Source organism: Crotalus tigris, unplaced genomic scaffold (genome assembly GCF_016545835.1).
Source record: "Crotalus tigris isolate CLP2741 ecotype Arizona unplaced genomic scaffold, ASM1654583v1 scf7180000021207.738513, whole genome shotgun sequence".
Classification (NCBI taxonomy): domain Eukaryota; kingdom Metazoa; phylum Chordata; class Lepidosauria; order Squamata; family Viperidae; genus Crotalus; species Crotalus tigris.
In genome coordinates this window covers 403246-426107 of record NW_024098399.1, presented here as the reverse complement: position 1 = coordinate 426107, position 22862 = coordinate 403246, and the positions used below count along the sequence as shown (strand labels likewise).

At 43.6% G+C, this 22862-nt stretch overlaps 1 protein-coding gene across 1 annotated transcript; it reads right to left on the bottom strand.

Moving 5' to 3' along the window:
* Positions 1 to 81: 81 nt before the first annotated feature.
* DIS3 (DIS3 homolog, exosome endoribonuclease and 3'-5' exoribonuclease) lies at positions 82 to 22797 on the bottom strand. The gene is made up of 21 exons (XM_039369722.1): positions 22503 to 22797; positions 22170 to 22327; positions 19585 to 19778; positions 19166 to 19239; positions 18708 to 18872; positions 16533 to 16703; positions 14013 to 14126; positions 13794 to 13931; positions 12222 to 12368; positions 10444 to 10560; positions 9220 to 9321; positions 8945 to 9009; positions 8168 to 8252; positions 7406 to 7533; positions 6772 to 6858; positions 4515 to 4671; positions 3150 to 3364; positions 2530 to 2698; positions 1663 to 1821; positions 670 to 792; positions 82 to 353 (listed from the first exon to the last, which is right to left on the bottom strand). Exons 1-21 carry the CDS (start codon positions 22728 to 22730, stop codon positions 273 to 275), a joined length of 2877 nt encoding a protein of 958 aa, XP_039225656.1. The 5' UTR covers positions 22731 to 22797; the 3' UTR covers positions 82 to 272.
* Positions 22798 to 22862: the final 65 nt, after the last annotated feature.

The window sequence follows — 22862 nt, the reverse complement described above, 5'->3', positions numbered from 1 at the left end:
GTACCTATTTTCCTTTGTCACGGGAAATGTTAAAATATTGTGTTCTTTCCCTGCTTGTGTAGACAGACCCAGAAGTTCAGGTTTGGTTGGATTTTTTTAATAAGATATACAAGCAGGAATATGCAACTATATTATTATCAGGGATGGTTTTTAAAATGGGCAATTTAAAAATCTTTTCTACAAGTATATATAAAAAAAATCTTTTCCCCCCCCCCATCCCCAATATAATTTATCTCCTAACCAAATAACAATCATTCGTTTCTAAAATGAAGTTACTTTCCCAGTTTCTTCTTTTTCATTTCTGGTTCTTTATTGCCACTTGATTGTGCAGCGATTCTGGAATAGCCTAATATCTGAAAAATAAGAAAATCATGTTCAACCTAACTAAGGAAATGAGAGTTATCTGGGTTATTTTTTTTAAAAAAAAAACTAGCTTATCAACCCAAGTTTTAAAATCTCAGATGACGAGGCCTCCGTCTGTAAGCAAAAACATCCTTTAAAACTAAAGTCACGGTCTCCCCCCCCCCAAAAAAAAAGCTTTCCAATGCTTCTTTTCAAGACATCTTGGGTCTTCCCTGTCTGGTGGGTTTGCTGTAAGGTTCCTAAAGAGACCAAGAGCTGCTTCAGGTGCGTCTCCACAGTCTTCATCCATGTTAACCAGGAACCTACCTTGGGCTCTACCAGCGTCATGCGGATTTTCTGATGCTGAACGTTGGAGGAATCCAGCACGATGCTGACTTTAATCTTGTCGAACGTACAAAAAGTGGTGCCTTCCACGGTGAGGGAAGGAATCTATGGAGAAGAGCACATTTGATATTTTCGGTTCAGGAAGCGCTATAGGCAATCCTTGTCTTGCAATAACTGAGCCCCAATTTTCTGTAGCTAAGCCAGACGAGTTGTTGAGTTATGACTTTTCTTGCCACCATCACTAAATGAATCGGTACGCAGTTGTTAAGTTAGGAACGCGGTTGTAAAGTGCATCTGGCTTTCCCATTGATTTTGCTTACCAGAGAGTGGCCAAAGGCGATCACGGGACCCCCCCAGGACGCTGCAACCATCATAAATGTGAGCTAGTTGTCAAGTGTCTGAATTTGGGTCACCTGATCATAGGGAGGCTGCAATGGTCTTGCGTCACTTTTTTCATTCTAACTTTGAACCGTCACTAAGCAAAAGGTTATAAGCCAAGGATTACCTGCACTTAAATCAGTGGTTCTCAACCTTTTTAATGCCACAACCCCCCCCCCCAACTGGTCGTAAATCGAGGACTACTCAACCGGTCGTAAGTCGAGGACTACTCAACTGGTGCAGCACCCTTTGCAGAATGGGACTTTTGGCGGGCTCAGCAGGGCAGAGACAGCCTGGACAATTCCTACTGGCTTTTGAAAGCCAATAGAATTAGACTCTATTCAAGAGAGTCTAATTCTATTGGCTTTCAAAAGCCAATAGAATAAAAGGGAGTAGCACAGCTAAGGAAAAGGGGGAAAAAATGGCGGACTACGTTGTTTGGTGACCCCTGTGAAATGGTCGTCCGACCCCAAATGGGGTCCCGACCCACAGGTTGAGAACCACTGACTTAAATCGTCGTAGAGTCCTTTGCCATTCTATATTATGTGTTTTAAGAAGAAAAAAAAGTAATTTTGCCTTTGCAAAAGAAAGCTGTACCTCCATGTTGAACACAAGTCCTTCCTTAGCCTTGCCCTTTTCTTCAAAGAACACGGTGCCTTCTAAGCCGTATTTGGGAATGAGGACCACAATGGCATTCTTCCTGACAAACAGGATGTAGGCCTCTTCGCTGACCTCACCCTTGTTTTTGAAAAACAACTGGCGGGGGAAAAAAAGTGTAAGCTGCTGATATACAACACGTGTTGACATCGCCGAAGAATCAAACTCTCTTTCATAAAATCACACACACACACGTACACACACCCATCATACGGATCCAGCTCTACTCCAAACCCTTGCAAACGTTGAATTTATAATAGGCTCATCTCCACACTACTTGGCATTCTGACAACTGGCAACAGATTGGTAGTGATACTGTGAACAAGTGCACACAAGGGTGGCCAGCTCTTTAAGCCTCTCTGGGGCCCTTGGGACTCCGATTCTAACATTCCACATTTCCTAAACCAGTGATGGCGAACCTATGGCACAGGTGCCAGAGGCGGCACTCAGAGCCCTCTCTGTGGGCACGCATGCCATTGCCCCAGTCCTAGGCCTTCAACTGGGTTTTATAAAACCTTTTCGCTTTAGGCCTCCGCCTCCATTGTAAAAAAAAAAAAAAGGTTCAATCAATCAATTTCAACTTCTCGCAGGAAAAAAAAAGATCTTGCAAAGTTGGAATTGATTGATTGAACTTTTTAGTCCCACCCAGTCTGCCGTTACCACTGCAGCCACACCCACCCAATGGGCCACACCCACCTGGCACCTGATGATGCATAAGTGGGTTTTGTGTTGCAATTTGGGCACTCGGTCTCTAAAAGTCTCGCCATCACTGTCCTAAACATTCTGGAGCAGAGAACGGCTATTCACCTGGGTGTGGAAAGCAATGGAAGCCCTCTGAGCATACTGGGCCATTTTGTGCCGATAATTGAGATTTTTGCACAAATCCGCCAATTTGTGTTTGTCGGTGAGCTCGGGGTAAGTACTGTCCACCCCGATAGCAACAGCCAGGAGTCGATGTACTATAATATCAGCGTATCTGCAATGAGATAAATGAAAATTTTTCACTGAGAATAACCCACAAATATTTTTTTTTAGGGTACATCGCCCCCAAATCAAAAAGAGTTAAAGTTTTACAAACAAGGATTTTCCACAGAGGCTCTTAAGCCTCCGTGAACAGAAATTAAGACAATTGCTAAACAGAATTTTTGGGCGGTTCATACGGAATAACTTTTGGAAAGGGTGGCTGGGAAGGACAAACTTCCCTTTCCCATTTTTTGTGTAACCTCAAAATAGCAATTAAATATTCACTGGCAACTGAAGCCACGTTGGGATGCTGTTTTGTGGCCCTTGCCTTGGTAAGGTAATTGAGAGAGATGGGAAGCTAAGAAGTATGATATATAACTAAATAAAATGGCTATCAAATCAGGCACCATAATCCATATAATGGCTTGATATTTGCTCCGAAGTAAGCCCATAAGCGGCCCTACCTTCTGATTGGAGAGGTAAAGTGAGTATATATGGGCGACGCTAAGCCATAATGGTGAAAGTCGCTGTCCATTCCAGAGCAAAAATAAACGGCCTGCATCATGCAGCGGGTGGCTAAGATGCGTATGAGGGTGTTCAGGTAGGGAAAAGAAGAAGACTCGGCTCGGTCCAGGGAATCGGCCAGAGATTTTGCAGAATCAGTTTTGATTTCCAAACCCTACAGCCGAAGCAGAAAATGGGGTTTCAAAACAGTTGAATTTTGCGTAAGTATCGCAAATATTGATGGTGAAATATCAAGGCATGAACAGAATAAAAAGAATGGAATGGAATAGAAATAGAACAGAACAGGAATAGAACAGAAATAGGAATAGAATCAGAACAGAAACATAAACACAAATAGGAACAGAATAGAATGCAGAATACAATAGAATAGAATAATGGAATAGAACAGAACAGAATAGAATACAATAGAACAGATAATGGAACGGAATGGAATAAAATGCAGAATAGAATGCAAATAGAATAAGAATAGAATAGAGAATAGAATAGAATAGAATAGAATAGAATAGAATATCTTTGTCACTTTAAGTGTACACTAATCAACATACATTAAAATGATATTTCATTGCATTCAGCTCTCAAAAAAATACCATTATGCATATGTCCACATACACAAACATATGATACAGAGAAACATCAGTCTAGTTCAAAGGTGTGTGTGTGTGTGTGTACGTATATATGTGTGTGTGTGTGTGTATATATATATATATATATATATATATATATATGTTTTCTGAGGTTTTCTCCCAAATAACCAAAGACCTACACACACACACACACACACGTTTTCTGAGGTTTTCGCGGGTGTTTGTATGTAGGTCTTTGGTTATTCGGGTTTTCTCCCGCGTAAAATTGGAAGTGTCTTGCCGACGTTTCGACGAACTCCCATTCGTCATCTTCAGGCTGGTGTTTTCAGCTTCGTTGCTCCTCGAAGCACGAAGCTGAAAACACCAGCCTCAAGATGACGAATGGGACTTCGTCAAAACATCGCCAAGACACTTCCAATTTTACGCGGGAGAAAACACGAATAACCAAAGACCTACACACACACACACACAAAATATCCATGCCAAGGAAGGTTATGAAACCCAGCACACAAAGGCACCAAAGGATCTCACCGGATCCAGCACCTCTAAAACCAATGCAAAGCCAAAGTTAAGGGAGAGAAACTTTCTCAATTGGCGCAACTTTTCCTGAGTCTCTTTTACTGGCAGGAAAGGCCAGCAAGAATTTAGGGGACCCCATTCACACGTGCCGAGCCTTCCACGCATCATCCCACCAGTCGAAGACCTTCTGGAGCGGCTTGCCTTAGACTTTGCAGCCTTCACCAGGACGTCATAATTGGAGGGTGGGGGAGCTGGATGCTTCCTCAGCAAGGCGTGCTCTGAAAATTCCTCATAGATCTTTTGGGCCACGGAGATGTTAGCCAGGAGCATAAACTCTTCCACCATGGAGTTGGTCTCTCTGCAGGAAGGGAAAAGGGGGCTGGTAAGACTCCCAAGAAAACAGCCAGTCTTGACTTGATGGATTTGTTTGCTCTGAGGAAGAGGAACTGAGAATGATAAAATGCCAAGAGCATCCAAATCAGGAACACCGTGGCCCTGTAACTGGACGTTGTTTCTTTCATGTACCCTGGACAATGCAAAAGCATCAAGGGCTGCCCAGATCCAATCAGAGGCACTAATTTCTCCTTTCTCATAACCTCAGTGGCAAAATGCCAATCTGAGGATGCCAGCCATAGGCATCTGGGCCTTCTGGCTATCCAGCACCCATGGGAAGCACCCTCCCGTGTTTGTAATTGTTTAGCGATGCATCCAGTTTGGGAAAGACCACACTTAGAAAGCTGCTGGTTCTGTTCAAACCTTGTAAGATTGTCCTGTTCATCTGCAGGGCAAGAAAACAGCAAGACACCAGTAAAGCATGGCTGCAATTTAGCAACTTCATCAAGGCTCCCATTCCAAGCTTTTCCAGCCAACTTATGTCTTATGTCAACTGTCTTATGTCTAACTATATCTACCCATCTTGTATGGCTGTAACAGTATTATCCTTCTCATCTTCTCTACTACCCCCGCTTATTGGTATCGTTATTATATTTAAAAAAATATATTTTATTAATTTTAATTAATTTTAATTAATTTTACATTTAGGTATTTAAAAAGCAACATGGTGACGGGGTTAATCAATAGTCTGATGACAAAATTTTTAGTACAAGGTTCAAGTTGCACCACCAAATATTTCTTCTCTTTTTCCCTTAACATTTACTGTCTCGTATTCAAGCTAGTACAATTCTTATTATATCAACTCAATGAAAACATCATTATTATATTTATCAATAAATGTTTAGCTTAAACATATTTGAATTACATTCAATCTTCATAGACAATCCATATCCTGTTATTAATTTTTACCCATTTTTTAATTTCTCATCAATATTCCAATTTAATCTTTGATGTTTATAATTTTCAAGCCTTAGGTAACCAAAATTTCCCTTATCTCAATTCATAATAAAATCTAGTATCCAAAATACACATTTTATCTATTTGAATATAATCTTGTTCTATTTCCTAAAAGTTATCTATTTCCCACCCTACTAAACCATCTACTTAATGATACAATATCCCCTTTAATAAATCAAAACCATTATGGCTTAATCAATAAATCAAACATATTCATAATAATTAATTTTCTTTTTCCCTTTAGGTCTAATTTTTAAATATTAAACAGATAGAGTATCTATCTGGTATCGTTGGTATGGTTATTATTACTCCTCTGTTGCTTTGCCTGTACGGAGAGCTTCTGCACCGGAGACAAATCCCTTGTGTGTCTAATCACACTTGGCCAAATAAAGTATTCTATTCTAACTTGGGGCTGCCTCCAATGATGTCAATACGAGAACAGCAGAAGGGTTACTCTGAGCATGATAAAACTGCTCCTTGGACAATAACCAAGCATACAATATTCACTGCTTTGTCACGGATGCTCTTCCTCTTTTGATCCTGAATAAGACTATCCAAATGGCTGGGCTCACATGTCGTACCTGGCTACAATTTGGGTTAAAATTCACAGTGACCTGGTTCACGCCTAGCATTAAACCATGTTATTATGACTTCAGCATACCAGGGTGATCCCGAACATCATTAGGAAATGGCATCCTAAAGATTTAGGAGGAAGGACCCTCTGGACCTGACCGATCGATCCCCTCAAACAGTGGTTCTCAACCTGTGGGTCGGGACCCCATTTGGGGTCAAATGACCATTTCACGGGGGTCGCAAAACAACACAGTCCGCCATTTTTTCCCCTTTTCCTTAGCTGTGCTACTCCCTTTTATTTTATTGGCTTTTGAAAGCCAATAGAACAGACTCTCTTGAATAGAATCTAACTCTATTGGCTTTCAAAAGCCAATAAGAATTGTCCAGGCTGTCTCTGCCCTGCTGAGCCCGCCAAAAGCCCCAGTCTGCAAACGGTGCTGCACCAGTTGAGTAGTCCTCAACTTACGACCGGTTGGGGGTCGCGGCATTAAAAAGATTGAGAACCACTGCCCTAAAAGAAAAGGCAGATCCTCACTTGAGTTCCTTCGTCTGCAAATCAATCGGATCGTGGGTTTCGCTGTCAATGTGGAATCGTACTTCAGGTGAAGAAAGAGTTAAAGCCCTAGAAAGCAAGAAGAACAAAGCAAACGTTTTACACAAGAGACACAGATCTTTACCATTATTGTGAAGCAGCTCCACCACGCAATCCTGTGGGAAGAGTGGATCCATTTGAAGACAGATACACATCTCGACCAGCCCTCCTGCCTTCGGAGATCTGGATTCACATGGATTCATTCACAAGTGACACTCTGCCTTGCCAGGAGCATTTGGAGCAAAACCCTGAGATCCCAGGAGATCATCAGTGGCTGGACTCTGATGCCTCTCAGAGAAGTGAACTTATTTCCCTGGTCTAATCACATTAAATGCCCAAAGGATGCTCTGAGGCTGGTTGGTTGGCTCCCTCTCTCCTCTTTCCTTCCTTACTTCCTTCCCTTCTTTATTTCCTTCCTTCCCTCCCTCTCTTTCTCTCTCTCTCTCTCTCCCTCCTTCCTTCCCCCCCCCCTCTCTCCCTCTCTCTCTCTCTCTCTCTCTGCCAGTCAGATCCCAAGGATTGCAACAAGTCATGAAAGAAAAACTGTTTTTCGTTACACATAGCCTGAACTACCTACCCTTTTTCTCGCCGACGCTTTTTAAGGATTTTGGCCAAGCTGTTCAGCCCATGCAGACTCATAGTAATGTCATCCTTCAACGTGGCAGAGTCTATTTTCATTTGCGCCTCCGCATATGTAAGGGAGGCCTTCAAAGAACAAACAAAACAAAAGGAAAACAAGGAATGTAGGGAAAGAGGAGAATCTCTAAAGGAAATCGATTTAAATGGGACAAAAGTCAAACATGAGATTTCTGATATCAGTTAGAGACCTCATAGCCTGAGGCTATCGAATGTGCGACTGGAGAAATACACCACCATTTCTTTTTACTTTATTTCCATTCTGCCATTCTGCACCTCCCATTTTTATGGTAGTGTATGTTATTTGTGTTACACAAATGATAGACGTTGCTTTCTTGTCCACTAGAATAACCATTTAATCAATGGAACAGAAACTTACTTTAAAAATAAAAAATAAAAACAAATTAAAGAGGTTTGACTCTTAAAAGAACAAGCGCATGGAAGAAATAGCCAAACTTCTTGTCTGGGTCTCTCTCCTCGAATAGTTTAATGAAGGATTTCCTCTTGAGTAAATAATTTCAATTTGGGAAGAGTATTTTCAGGGTGTGCAATCTAGATCTGAATGCAGGACATTCAGTATTTCTACTTTATTTCTTTATATCCCCTTAATGAATGCAAGTTGCTTTCAGAGTTCATCCAAGTCCAAAATCAATTATCTCAGCCCTGGGTTTTCTAAACAGCCACGGACGTTTTAAACTCTTACCTTGGAATTAATGACACTTTTGGTAAATCTCGTCGCCAAGATTTCAGCATTCTGATTCATTTCCCAAATACAGGAAAAGGCCAGCCTAAGGAAAGGAAGAGAGTTACCGACAGAAAAGGAAAGCACACCACAAGACGTTCACAAGTCAGCCAAGGACATTTCCCCCCCCCCATCCTATTTCAGTGTGCCCTCCTTTAAGCTCCACCCCTCCCTATCACAGCACCTCCTAGCCCCCAAATACCACTGACTTTAGGGGCTGAGCCTGGACCTCTGGGGGAAAAGCAACCACTGGGAGAGCCCTATTGTCAACACTGCTAACATCGGGTGTTTTGCATTGACAACAGATGGAAATGTAGCCATCTTTTTCCCTTTCGCTTTTAGAGTTAGATGCTGGGGGAGGGATGTGAATGTGAGTCTAGCTAGACATAACAACACTAAACTTAGGGTGAGAATCAAGGTTATTGAGCCCAGAGCTGATAAAGAATTGGTGGGCTTCAAGCTAATTGGTGAATGTGATTTATGACAGTTAATTGGAGGAGGGAATTATGCTTTGATACTATGTGCCCAGGAGAGGGGAATTCAGTTTTTGGCTTCGATTATGTAAGTGCCGATATTATGCTACTCAAATAAAAGATTCTTTAGGTAAACAATGCCTCAAAGTTCTTTTGAAGAGTTTCATCTGTCGGAACCATGACACCTGTGCTGTTAATGAAGCTGCTTCCAATCTACAAAGGAATGGGAGAGGCAACAGCTCAAGACTGGCCTCTTAACAATTACCTGTCCACGTTGGATCTTAATGAGCATAAGTTGGAACTCAGCAGGTCTGGAACCATATCAATCCTCTGCAAGAAACGGAAATGGCATTGTGGTCTGTAAACACTTCCAAAGTGAGCTGACAGAGATGGTCAGACAAGCACAAATGTAATCCTTTCCCAGTCATTCAAACAATGAAACACACAAGGGCAACAGGAGCTTTGCGTCCCACTTACTCAAGGAGGTGGGGTGGGAGCCACGCTTTAAGCAAGAGAAGAAAACCACTCTCCAAAAGTTACCTTTTCACACAGGTACACGGTGGTGCCCCTCTTGGCTGACTCTTGGTCTAGAGCATTTCCTGGGCGGATGAAGTGGCTGACATCTGCAATGTGTACCCCAACCTGGAAAACAGAGAGATTCTTTAGCATTTAGGAAAGTTTACAGCTTTTCCTGAATTCCTAACTGTCTCAAGAGCATCGTGTGAAGTTATCTTCTTTTGCTATCTTTTCCAAGAGGTTAGAATGCAGAATGGCAGACTAACTGTCCACACTCTGGAGTGTGATCCTTCATGTTTACAGTTTTTATTCATTTATAATATAAAATACAAAAGCAAATAGTAGGGGGGGAAAGGGAAGGAAAGGGGAAAGGAGAAATGTGGGAAAAGAGAAATGTAGAAAAGAAGGGAAAAAATTAAAAAAAGGCGTTGACTTCCAACTCCTTCTAGTGCAGTAGAATAAAACAGTACCATGAAACCTCAACTTTTTACTTTTACATAATAGTGTTAGTCATTTCTATGACAACAAATCTATTTAATCAGCAAAACCCAAAATCAAAACTTCATTTTTTTTCCCCACCTCAAGCATAAAGTCCAGAAGCGGTTTCCAAGTAGAAACAAAAATACGTATATTTTTTTTCTTTGATCAAAGCAGTCAATTTAACTGTCATCAACTTTTGCAGCCATTCGTCCGTTGTGGGGATCGAAATGTCCCTCCATGTTTTGTGCATAAAGTGATCTTGCTGCCAGTCTGGAACTTGATCCTGACTGGCTCAAGTTTGATTTAGCCTTCCATCCTTCCGAAGACGGTAAAATGAGGACCGAGATTGTTGGGGAAAATATGCTGACAGTGTAAACCGCCCTGACATTTACAGAGAATGCTGTAACGCAAAGACCAGCACTGGGGCTGCAGCCTGCCAAGAACTGGGCCACGCAAGCCAGCGAAGCCCCATCCACACACACATAGGATGCAGGCAGTGTGCGAAACCACACACCCTGGTCTGCAGAAAAACCACTCTCCGTGGAACTGTGCCACAGCGCCCAAAAGGCTGGGGGCCGCTGTTGTAAAGCCCTACGCAGTGGTATACAAATCTAAGTGCTATCGCTATTCCTTCCAGGCTTATCCCATTTTCTATCCCTGATGTTTTTGCTCCTTCACTGCAGGAAGAAATCAGGATGCTGAAGAAGAGCTTCATAAAAAGATGAAAATGCACACCGGGTGCCTTTCAAAGACCGCAAAAGCACTTGCCTCCAGGTTTCCATTTTTCAGCTCTCTGCAGTGCAACGCATCATCGATATCGGTGCATCCAGGAGGATCCACACTGCACACACACAAGTGTCTCAAGTCCTCTCTCTGCTTCATATCCTGAAAGTTCATTTTCAAAAAGAAGCTCATGTCATTGGCAAAAGTACTGTGAAAAAAAAAAACAAACACCAAGACTTGCTACTTCTAGCAGGACTGCTAGATTCTGCAACAGCTTTGTTCCTTATGCTATTCGTCTTGTAAACTTGCAGGATTCTTTTTTTTCTCTTCATGTATACACATACATCTGAACTAGACTGTGTTGTTTATCTGTTTCATATGTGTGTGTGTGTGTGTGTGTGTATGCATAATTTTTTTGTCATGTTTAGGTAGTGTATATGGGAGGTGGTTACCCTTTGAGAGCTGAGTGCAATGAAATTTCAATTCAATGTATGCTGATTAGTGTACATCTAAAATGACAATAAAGTTATTCTAAGTCTAAATCTAAGTCTAAGTCAGGGGTAGGCAACCTTGGCTCTTTTATGACTCGTGGACTTCAACTCCCAGAATTCCTGAGCCAGCTCGGCTCAGCTTGGAAACCTCTCCCTTTCCCCTCAGCATGGCTGGCTCAGGAATTCTGGGAGTTGAAGTCCACGAGTCATGAGGGGGCCATAGTTCCCCCATGCTGGCTCAGGAATTCTGGGAGTTGAAGTCCACGAGTCATAAAAGAGCCAAGGTTGCCCACCCCTGATCTAAGTCTAATACAATCGAGCCCAAATTTTTTGTTGTGAAATGAAACATTTGTTAAGTGAATTTTGACTCATTTTACGACCTTTCTTGCCACAGTTGTTAAGTGTATCACTGCAGCTGTTAAGTGACTGGCATGGCTGTTAAGTGAATCCCGGCTTCCTCATTGACTTGGGTTGTCAGAAAGCCCAAAAGAGGATCACATGACCCTGGGACACTGCAACCATCACAAATATGAATCAGTTGCCAAGCATCTGATTCTTGCTCACGGGACCCTGGGGATGCTGGAATGGCCGTTAACTCTGAAAAACGGTCGTAACTCCCTTCTTTCAGTGCCGTTGTAACTTTGAAGGGTCACTAAACGAACTGTGGTAACTTGAGGACTACCTGTACAGATTACATTCGGCTGAAGGCCAGTTCTGTTTCCCTAAAACCAACAGAGTAATTTTGTGGCACCTTAAAGTCTAGTAAAGGCATCTTTATATATGACTTAGAAGCCACAAAATTCTTCCAGGGGCTTGTAGACAATTTCAGTAGTTACGCAAACTCTATGCAAAGAGAAAAATGCAACTTAGAACACACACAAAACAATTACCACGCAAAACAACAAAGACAAGACGAAATTAAAAGGATGCCCTACAAAAAGGCGTTAAGGAAACACAATGTCCTGCAATAACTCACCACTTACAACAAGTGCTGACTCTAAGAGGAGAGGCGGATGCCTATTTCATGCTAATTTAATTGGCAGAAACTAGAAACCAGAAAATAAACGAATTATGCTGTCGGCAGAAAATAGAAAATAAAGTAAAAGTCAATGGCAACCAACACTGAATTTCATTTTATTCTGCGTGAAGCTGGAGGTAAAACTCTCCCACAGCTAGATGGGTAAAAACCTTTGGGCCAAGGCAGGAAATAAAACACATTTCTTCATTCTTACAGACTTCATTTCTTGGCAATGAAGTGTGACCTGCGATGGAATAAAACTGCATGGGTGATGCGAAAGTTGGTGGGTTTGCTGGAGGATGCTGGGCCTCTACCTCGTCAGTGATGCTCCAGGGCATCTGTGGCAGGAAACTAAGAACCTCTTGAGAAAAGGGCTGATGAGGGACGTCATGTTCCAGTAGCAAGACCTCGGTCTCAGTCTCCTTATCACCAGCTGCTCCCAAATTCTTTACAAAATGTCCCTGAAACCAATGTACACTTTAATCAGAACTATGAAAAAGAGCAGATTTGGGCGGGGGGATGGGGGATAAAGAATAACAAAGACAATTGACAGAATAGTATTTTTTAAGAGGCCATCCTACATCTGATGGAGAAGGGAAGCTCTAAATCAGTGGTTCTCAACCTGTGGGTCGGGACCCCATTTGGGGTCGAACAACCATTTCACGGGGGTCGCCAAACAACGCAGTCCGCCATTTTTTCCCCCTTTTCCTTAGCTGTGCTACTCCCTTTTATTCTATTGGCTTTTGAAAGCCAATAGAATAGACTCTCTTGAATAGAGTCTAATTCTATTGGCTTTCAAAAGCCAATAGGAATTGTCCAGGCTGTCTCTGCCCTGCTGAGCCCGCCAAAAGTCCCATTCTGCAAACGGTGCTGCACCAGTTGAGTAGTCCTTGACCTAGGACCGGTTGAGTAGTCCTCGACTTACGACCGGTTGGGGGGTCGCAGCATTAAAAAGGTTGAGAATCACTGCTCTAAATTCTAGAAAACAGCAGAGTTCTGTGTTATCGGGAAGACCTTTTACAGGTTGGGCTGTTAGTAATTTTTGAGTTTTGCTGAAGGTTTGGAACCAGGACAAGAAGGACTTGAGTTCCAGGGCAAACTGGATAACAATAGTGATGAATTCAAGCTGGGTTTGGAAAAAAAAAAAAAAAAGGAGAATTGCAAAAAGGAGATCTATAGGCAGAGATTGTCCAGAGATTTTTTTAAAAAAATTCCTTTCCTGGTGGCTCCACCTGGGCATTCGTGCCACTTTCTGTGGCACGAATACGGAAGTGGCTTCTCTCTTATCTTTTTCCAAGATTTCTCCTCCCTCCCAATTTACTAGCCTACCACCCTGGCCTCTCCTGACTGGCCTCCCGTTCGAAACAATTACCAAGTGCAACAATCGTTAAAACAAGTGCAAAATTTTGATTGCCAGCCAAATCTGACTACACCAGTGTTTCTCAACCTTGACAATTTTAAGGCATGTGGAGACTTCAACTCCCAGAATTCCACAGCCAGCAACGCTGGCTGTGGAATTCTGGGAGTTGAAGTCCACATGCCTTAAAATTGTCAAGGTTGAGAAACACTGGACTACACATCTTCTGCTTTTTCTTGCAAAGGGTCAACGATAAAAGCCGTAGCGGCGGAGTGATTAGAATGCAGCACTGCAGGCAAACCTATGCCCACAGCCAGGGGTTTGATCCTGACCGGCTCAAGGTTGACTCAGCCTTCCATTCTTCCGAGGTCGGAACAATGAGGACCCAGCTTGTTAGGGGTCGATATGCTGATATTTGTAAACCGCTCAGAGAGCGCTGTGAAAGCACTATGGGGCAGTGCATGAGTCTATTGCTATCTGTTCATCTTCAGCAACTACTAAGCCTCACTATGTTTCATTTCCAACTTACGTTAGGATATCGGGACGTTTTAGGCCACCCGTCAATGGCCACAATAATTCTTTGCCCTTCGAGGATGGAAGCCTGCCTGGTTTCTATCCGAATCCGAGGAATTCTTCGGTCAGCTGGCGTGAATAAATGCCGCCTGGCCTGGCAAAGAGCAAGGACAATGGCTTTTATTACAGTGGCGAACAGTTGCCAAATCAAGGGGACGACCTTCTTTGTTCCTACCTCTTTAATGCGTGACTTAGACAGCATGCCGCAATACGGTCTCCAGTTTCTTTTGATAATCCCCACCACTCTGCCGGTTGGGCGTAACATGGCTGCATTCACCGAAGTCTTCGGCTAAGGGTTTAAGAACATATAGCTGCAATTGAGAATCACGTGGACAAACAGGTAGTTCGAATCACTTAGATTTCTATAGCCTTTCAATCTACCGTGTTCCCCCCCCCCAAAAAATAAGACCCAACCGGAAAAATAAGCATTTAGCACGATTTTTCAGGACGCTCGTAATATAAGCCCCACCCCCAAAATAAGCCCCACTTAAGATCCTCAGCCAGAAGGACACATTTAGTACCGTATTTTCCCCCCAAATAAGACCTAACCGGAAAATAAGCCCTAATGCATCTTTTGGAGCAAAAATTATTATTTATTTATGAGACTTATTTATTTATTTATGAGACTTACATACCGCTTTTAAGTGCAAGCACTCTCTAAGCGGTGTACACCAGTAAGCAATGTATATATATATTTACATTGCCCCCAACAATCTGGGTCCTCATTTTACCTACCTCGGAAGGATGGAAGGCTGAGTCAACCTTGAGCCGGTGAGATTTGAACCGCTGACCTGCTGAACACAGTCAGCTAAAGTGGCCTGCAGTACTGCACTCTAACTGCTGCGCCACCTCGGCTCTTATAAGACCCGGCCTTATATTCGGGGGAAACACGTTATATTTTATTACACTCAATCGTTGTAAGACATGGTGTATCCTGCCCTTGTATCATCTGCACGCCACTCAGTCTAAGCAACACTCATTAAAACAAGTGTAAAACAGAATATCTCAAAAGCACTTGAATTATAAAAAAAAAAAAAAATTCGAGAGAAAGCAGGAAGGTAGAGCAGATGAGACATTTTGTTAATGTAATTGCTTGTGGGAGTAGATGGTGAATGGCAATGGAATAAAAATCTAACTCATGGGAAAGCCCCGCTCTCTCTCTTAGGTCTGCTGCTGAAAGGGTTCAGTCACGGCTGATTACAATGGAAAGGCTTCAGAGGACATTTCACAACATCTCAGGTTAGGCTGGATTTGGGGATTCCTTCAACCACCGAGAAACCAAACAAACTGCCTTCCATAGCAGGAAAGGCAAGAACTCCAGGTCAGCAAGACATTATGACATCATTTCCTACATTTACACGCTTCTTAGGAACCCGGGTTCTCTGCAGCCCGCAATAAAGCTGGTTGTGTGGATTTAGCACTAGGCAACCTCAGGAATTTACTGGGCGTTTCTACTCCTGCCAGAAAAATAAAAATAAAAATGCAAATGGTTTCTGGCCTTTATTGTTACCGAACTGACTGGACTGTATGCAGCAAGAGCTGGACTTCAAGAGGTCCAGCCTTCACAATCCCAAAGTATTTCAAAAGAGTAAAGGTCTGCGTGCCAAATCAAATTCTCTCCGAGAAAAGTTTGCAGTTGTCCAACAGTGGAAGTGAATAAACTTCCATCGTCTTCTGGTCTGCTCTGTTTTCTTGGCCTTCACAAGTTCAAAAGCAGGCCAAGCCAGCCTACAGAATGCCATGGGAATAAGACTGGCCCAAGAGAGACTTGGGTTCAAGTCCTCTCTCAGCCGTGGAAGCTCCCTCCTAAAGGGAGGGCAGGATTTAACACTTAAAGAAATAAGGCTCTGAAGAATACAGTCAGGTACAGCTTCAAAGACATAAAAGCTAGACCTTTGCTTTTGGAGAGGAAATGCTCACAGGGCAACACCACGATGTAAAAAAAAAATTAAGACTCTAGAAAGAGTACAGAGGAGAGCGACAAAGATGATTAAGGGACTGGAGGCTAAAACATATAAGGAACGGTTGCTGGAATTGGGTATGTCTAGTCTAATGAAGAGAAGGACGAGGGGGGACATGATAGCAGTGTTCCAATATCTCAGGGGCTGACACAAAGAAGAGGGAGTCAAGCTATTCTCCAAAGCACCTGAAGGCAGGACAAGAAACAACAAATGGAAACTAATCAAGGAGAGAAGCAACCTAGAACTAAGGAGAAACTTCCTGACAGTTAGAACAATTAACTAGTGGAACAACCTGCCTCCAAAAGCGGTGAATGCTCCAACACTGGAAGTTTTTAAGAAGAGACTGGACAGCCATTTGTCTGAAATGGTATAGGGTTTCCTGCCTGAGCAGGGGGTTGGACTAGATGATTCCAAGGTCCCGTCCAACTTTATTATTATGATTATTTTGCCCCATTTCCAAAAAGGGTGATAACTTCTTCCCAGGTTGACAGCAAATGGGCAATTCCCTAGCGCCAGGGGTGAGCAACCTTGGCTCTTTTATGACCTGTGGGCTTCAACTCCCAGAATTCCTGAGTCAGCATGGCTGGTTCAGGCATTCTGGGTCTTGGAAGTCTACAAGTCATAAAAGAGCCAAGGTTGCCCACCCTTGTGCCTCGCCTCTGAACAGAACCACCGACGGACAGATTTCATTGCAAGAATGAAAAGGGAAAGCACAGAGACAAAGGCTGCCTTACATCGTTTTGACCTTCCTCTTCTTTTTCAATATCCTCTTCCTCATTCTTGGTCTCGTCGTCCAGCAGGACCACAGAGGACGGTGCAGCCCAGGCGTCTTTGGACAGCAGCTCCACGGCTACGATATCCTCATGCACAGCGCGATTTAAGTGTTTAAGCCCTTGGACTATTACCTTAATGGGAAGCAAACCATCAGACGGAGGTACCAAAACCCATACTACAGGTAGCCCTCAACCTATGACCACAACTGAGCCCAAAATCTGTGTGGCTGAGGTGAAACATTCGTTCAGTAAAATTTCGCCCGTTTTACGATCTTTCTTGCTACAGTTGTTAAGTGGATCACTGCAGTTGTTAAGTTAGGAACACCGTTGTTAAGTGAATCTGGTTTTCCCCATTTACTCTCTGCTTGTCAGGTCGCAAAAGGGGATCGCATGACCCCAACTGTCTTAAGTACGAGCCAGTTGCCAAGCATCTGAATTTTGATCACGTGACCATGGGAATGTTGCAACGGTCCTAAGGGCAAAACATAGTCATAAGTCACTTTTTTCAGGGCCGTTGTAACTTCGGTCACGAAACGAACTGTTGTAAGTCGAGAACTACCTGCACTTGGGAGATGACATACAGACAGATGCATTCTAAAAGTCCTGAGCTAAAGAAATACCCGGTGACCTCAGCTAGAAAGTGGATACTATTGAAGATGACCCGCTACCTTTAAAACAGTGTTTCTCAACCTTGACAATTTTAAGGCATGTGGACTTCAACTCCCAGAATTCCACAGCCAGCATTGCTGGCTGTGGAATTCTGGGAGTTGAAGTCCACATGCCTTAAAATTGTCAAGGTTGAGAAACACTGCTTTAAAACAAAAATCTTTCAGAGGGGCTCTTTGTAGGTCTACAGTAGTGGCCAAAATTGTGGAAACCTTTTGGGAAAAGTGTATTTTTGAGGTTTCATGGCTAATAACACCACTTTTGGGGGGGGAGTAGCATCATAAAAATACATACCAATGGAAAGATAATTTAATCAAGAATGTAATGCAACAAAGTTTGTTCAATTATCCGTACTGTATTCCATGAAAAGTGATAGCCAAATAACCAGAAGAAAAAGGAAGCACAACTTGCTTAGGTTGATATCAGGTAACTTTCTTTCATCTGATTGTAGCCAATGAGCATGAGTGTTTAGAGCAGTGGTTCTCAACCTGTGGGTCGGGATCCCATTTGGGGTCGAACAACCATTTCACAGGGGTCGCCAAACAACGCAGTCCGCCATTTTTTTCCCCCTTTTCCTTAGCTGTGCTACTCCCTTTTATTCTATTGGCTTTTGAAAGCCAATAGAATAGACTCTCTTGAATAGAGTCTAATTCTATTGGCTTTCAAAAGCCAATAGGAATTGTCCAGGCTGTCTCTGCCCTGCTGAGCCCGCCAAAAGTCCCATTCTGCAAACGGTGCTGCACCAGTTGAGTAGTCCTTAACTTACGACCGTTTGAGTAGTCCTTGACTTACAACCGGTTGGGGGTCGCGGCATTAAAAAGGTTGAGAACCACTGGTTTACAGAGCCAATCAGGTGTCATCTTGATTTGGCAATAAGCCAGTCAGATCACAGTGGGATTCAGTTACTGATGTCATGTATTGAAGCTGAGAGGAGGATATTTGTCAGTGTGTTATGTGATCGCTATCAAGTTGGTTGGGTTTTTTGGTGTTCTTTCATTTAGTGAGCTTGTAAAACGTAATAAAATTAAAGTAATGGTGCAAAGAGTTGACTGGTTGCCCAGAAAGCCATGTCAAATAGTATTAAGTGAACAAGGCTACAGTTATAAAGAAAGTAGAAGAAAAATGGGTGGAAACTTAACCAAAGGTGGCATTTCTACTGGACACTTTTCCCAAAAGGTTTCCACAATTTTGGCCACTACTGTAACTAACTTAAGAGGCCCCTAAATCTAGAAGCCAATGTTAGCTGGTAGAAATAGTAAGATGCCAGCAAGTTCCTTCTGATCCTTAACTGGCAGGGGACCATGATGGTTGTTTTTAAGAGACACCTCGCACAGAAATGCATATTTTCTGTGCCCACCTTACTCTTCATTCGAACACACAAGATTTCAGAGAAGATGATCCCTGGGATTCCCACAAAGCTTCCGGTTTCCTAATAAAGAAATTCGCAGCCAATCAATGCACCAAACCAACCTCTCTTTCTTCATCATTCCCGTGAATCCAAACAGTGGCTTCCAAGTAATTGTCTCTGTTAGCTCTGAAGGTGCCCTGAAGGTAAAGGCCGGACTTAATGCCCTGTTGCAGTTTGCTGAGTGGGAGATGCTCTGGAAAAATGATCTTGCTGCTTTCAATTTCATTCTGTAAGAGATATTTGCATGTAAAGTGTCCATTGCACTGTGGCAACTAGGGGTTCAACACAGAAGGGAACATGGCATTTTCAGTCTCCTTATAGACCAGGGCTCTTCAACTTTGGCCTTTTGATGACCTGTGGACTTCAACTCCCAGAATTCCTCAGCCAGGCATGCCTGGCTGGAGGAATTCTGGGAGTTGAAGTCCACAGGTCATCAAAGGGCCAAGGTCGAAGACCCGTTATAGACCCTACTGCCAAAATTCAGGAGAGCAAAAGATAACTCTGGCAGTTGGAAACATACCTCTTCATCATTCAGGCAAGCAAGCCGGTCCATAAGTTCAGGATGGCCTATTAGACTCTTTACGTACTCTTCACCTAAAAAAAAAAAAAAGCCCAAGATTTGCACTTTAAGAAATGAAAATCATTTACGCAGCAGAAAGTCTCCTTCGGGGGCAACAGGCGAGGCACCAGGACACATTTATCACTCAAAAGAATGAATGTATGGAATTTTAAAAAAATAAAAGAGGAGTGGACACTAGGAAGATAAGCTGAAGGGGGAGGTTGGTTCCCAGAATTCTTGAGAGCATTTGAAGCCCAAGAGGAAGATTTGCTCAGCCATCCCCGAGAAGGAAAAAGCAGGCCTTGTCAGACGCAGCTGGGCCCTTCTGAGGCTCTTAGGAAATTATCCGTAGTCAGGAAAGGTCAGAAGGCCGGACTTACAGGTAAACGTGACTATTCCTTCTTCTACAGCTTTCTCTTTATTCCTGCGGTCATTTGTCAGCAAGATGACCAAGATGCTTTCTTCCCCTTGTGATTTTCTGAAGTGCTCCTGATACCACTTGGCTGTAATTCGAATGGCTCGGTCATTCCGGTCGTTTGCGTTTTCTCCTCGTTCTTGTTCTATGTAGGTCTCTCTGGAAACAGAAACCCAGAGGGACATTTTAGAGATGAAAAACATACCCTGATTTGTTTTATACCTTTTTCAGTAAAAACAATGCCCCCCCTTCGTCCCCCTACCTCAGTGATGGCGAACCTTTTAGAGACCGAGTGCCCAAACTGAAACCTAAAACCCACTTATGTATCGTTGGGTGGGCATGGCACATTGGGTGGGCATGGCCCATTGGATGGGCATGGCTGCGGTGGTAACGGAATACTGGGTGGGACTAAAAAGTTCAATCAATCAATTCCAATTTTGCGAGATCTTTTTTTTCCCGCCAGAAGTTGAAATTGATTGATTGAACCTTTTTTTTTTTTGCACACAGCGACAGAAGCCTAACGCGAAAAGGTTTTATAAAACCCAGCTGAAGGCCTAGGACTGGGGCGATGGCATGTGTGCCTACAGAGGGCTCTGCGTGCCACCTGTGGCACATGTGCCATAGGTTTGCCACCACGGCCCTACCTCATTGACCAATGAAGCTACTGAGCACTAATGAATTGTGGGAGAGCCATCTAAGGGTGAAATGGAGCTCAAAATGACCATTTCATCTAACATTTAATGTACCAGCACATCAAAAGACTCAAGCTGGCACCCATTCTTCGGGCTTTAGTGCCATAAGAGGAATTTGCACCGCTTTGATGAAAATCTTGCTTGATCTCTAACAGCTGAATGATTGAAATAATCCTGTGAGTCAGCAACTCCAAATCAGAGTCAAACGTATGCAGTGTAAGAATAAACTGCTGGGTTCTAGTCAAAAATATTGTAGTAACGCATTAACCAAATAGTGGACTTCACGAACCACAGATCTGTGGACCAGCAAGAAAAAAGTTAGGAAACAGTCATAACTTTGCCAAAACATCTGTGCCAGGCAATGCAAATCAAGCAATTGCAGAAATCGGGCATTAGACTGGCACTTTTATGTTATTTCATTTACAGTAGTGGCCAAAATTGTGGAAACCTTTTGGGAAAAGTGTATTTTGGAGGTTTGATGGCTAATAGCACTACTTTTTTTGGGGGGAGTAGTACCATAAAATTATATATCAATGGAAAGATAATTTAATCAAGAATGTAATGCAACATACTTTGTTCAATTATGAGTACTGTATTCTATGAAACGTTATAACCAAATAACCAGATAAAGGAAGCACAACTTGCTTAGGTTAATATTAGGTAGCTTTCCTTCATCTGATTATAGCCAATGAGCATGAATGTTTAGAGAGCCAATCAGGTGTCATCTTGTTTTGGCATGACCAATCAGATCAGAGTAGGAATCAGTTATTGATGTCATGTATTGAAGCTGAGAGGAGGACATTTGTCAGTGTGTTATGTGATCGCTATCAAGTTGGTTGGGTTTTTTTTTTCTTTCATTTAGTGAGCTTGTAAAATGTAATAAAATTAAAGTAATGGTGCAAAGAGTTGACTGGTTGCCCAAAAAGCGATGTAAAATATTATTAAGTGAACAAGGCTGCAGTTATAAAGAAATTAGAAGAAAAATGGGTGGAAACTTAACCAAAGGTGGCATTTCTACTGTACAATTTTCCAAAAAGGTTTCCACAATTTTGGCCACTACTGTAATCAAAGTAAAAAGATTAGAATGAAAAGAAAGGCAGATCCTCCTAATTCCCAACTGGTCAGAAAGATAGCTTTCCATCATGCAGAGATGGTAAGATATCATAGATATGAAATAAAGTAAAAAAAATTATTCATAGGCACGTCAGTCATAGGAAGAGCAGGACCCATAACTCTGCCTTCACACCATGACTGAGCAGCACCTTTGCAGCAAATGGTTTTGAGCAGATAAGAAGTTTAGGATCCAAGAAAAGATTCCACATTATCTCATAAAGCAGTGGTTCTCAACCTGTGGGTCGGGACCCCATTTGGGGTCGAACGACCATTTCACGGGGGTCGCCAAACAATGCAGTCCGCCATTTTTTCCCCCTTTTCCTTAGCTGTGCTACTCCCTTTTATTCTATTGGCTTTTGAAAGCCAATAGAATAGACTCTCTTGAATAGAGTCTAATTCTATTGGCTTTCAAAAGCCAATAGGAATTGTCCAGGCTGTCTCTGCCCTGCTGAGCCCGCCAAAAGTCCCAGTCTGCAAACGGTGCTGCACCAGTTGAATAGTCCTCGACTTACGACCGGTTGAGGAGTCCTCGACTCACGACTGGTTGGGGGTCGCGGCATTAAAAAGGTTGAGAACCACTGTCATAAAGCAAGGTTCCTCTGGGCTTTAATTGGGCTAGACACCAACTCCCAGAATTCCTAAGACAGCTGGGGATCCTGGGAGTTAGCGTCCATGCCTCTTAAAGGTCCCAAGGCGTTGCAGTGTAAGAGGTAAGATTTGGTAGCATCAAGCTGGCGGGACCCACTTGTGATGCTCATTGGTGAAGGCATAGAAGTGCTTCTCGGGGGTAGCAATGGCGTCCTTGATGCGCCCGTAGACGGCTGCACTGCGCTTCCGCACCTCCTGTAGGACTGTCTGTGGGATGATGACGTTCCCAATGGCCGCATCTTCCAGCACATCGATCTGTGGAGGAGGGAGGATAGAGGAAGAGGAGGAAAGAGGAAGGAGGAGGAGAAAGAAGGAGGAGGAAGAGAAGAAAAGGGAGGAGGAGGCGGACGGAGGAGGGAGAGAGAAGTCAACCTGGGAAAAGAGGCCACGCGGAGAAGCTCTCCGAGGGAGACCCCGCCTCCAGGCGCACCTGGTGCAGCACCACGTTGGTGTCCAAGAGCAGATAGTGCGGCCGCGGGACCAGAGGGCTGGCGGGGCAGCTGGGAGCGGCCTGGAGGCCGCGTTGGGGGACCTCCCCTTCGCAGAGCGGGCAGGCCGGCACCCCGCAGGCCACGTCGTCGCGCAGGTAGTGCTCGCGGACCACCTTCAGCACGGCGCCGCCGCGCGTGCGCTTCAGGAAGGAGCGCGAGGTCAGCATCGCCCCGCCGCCGCCGCCGCGAATGCCGCCGTTCGGACCGAAGCCCAGCGGGAAAGAAGAGCGCCGCTTCCGCTTCCGCTTCCGCCGCTCTGGCCGGCCGTCTCGACGGCCGCGCGCGAACGTAGCGTTGCG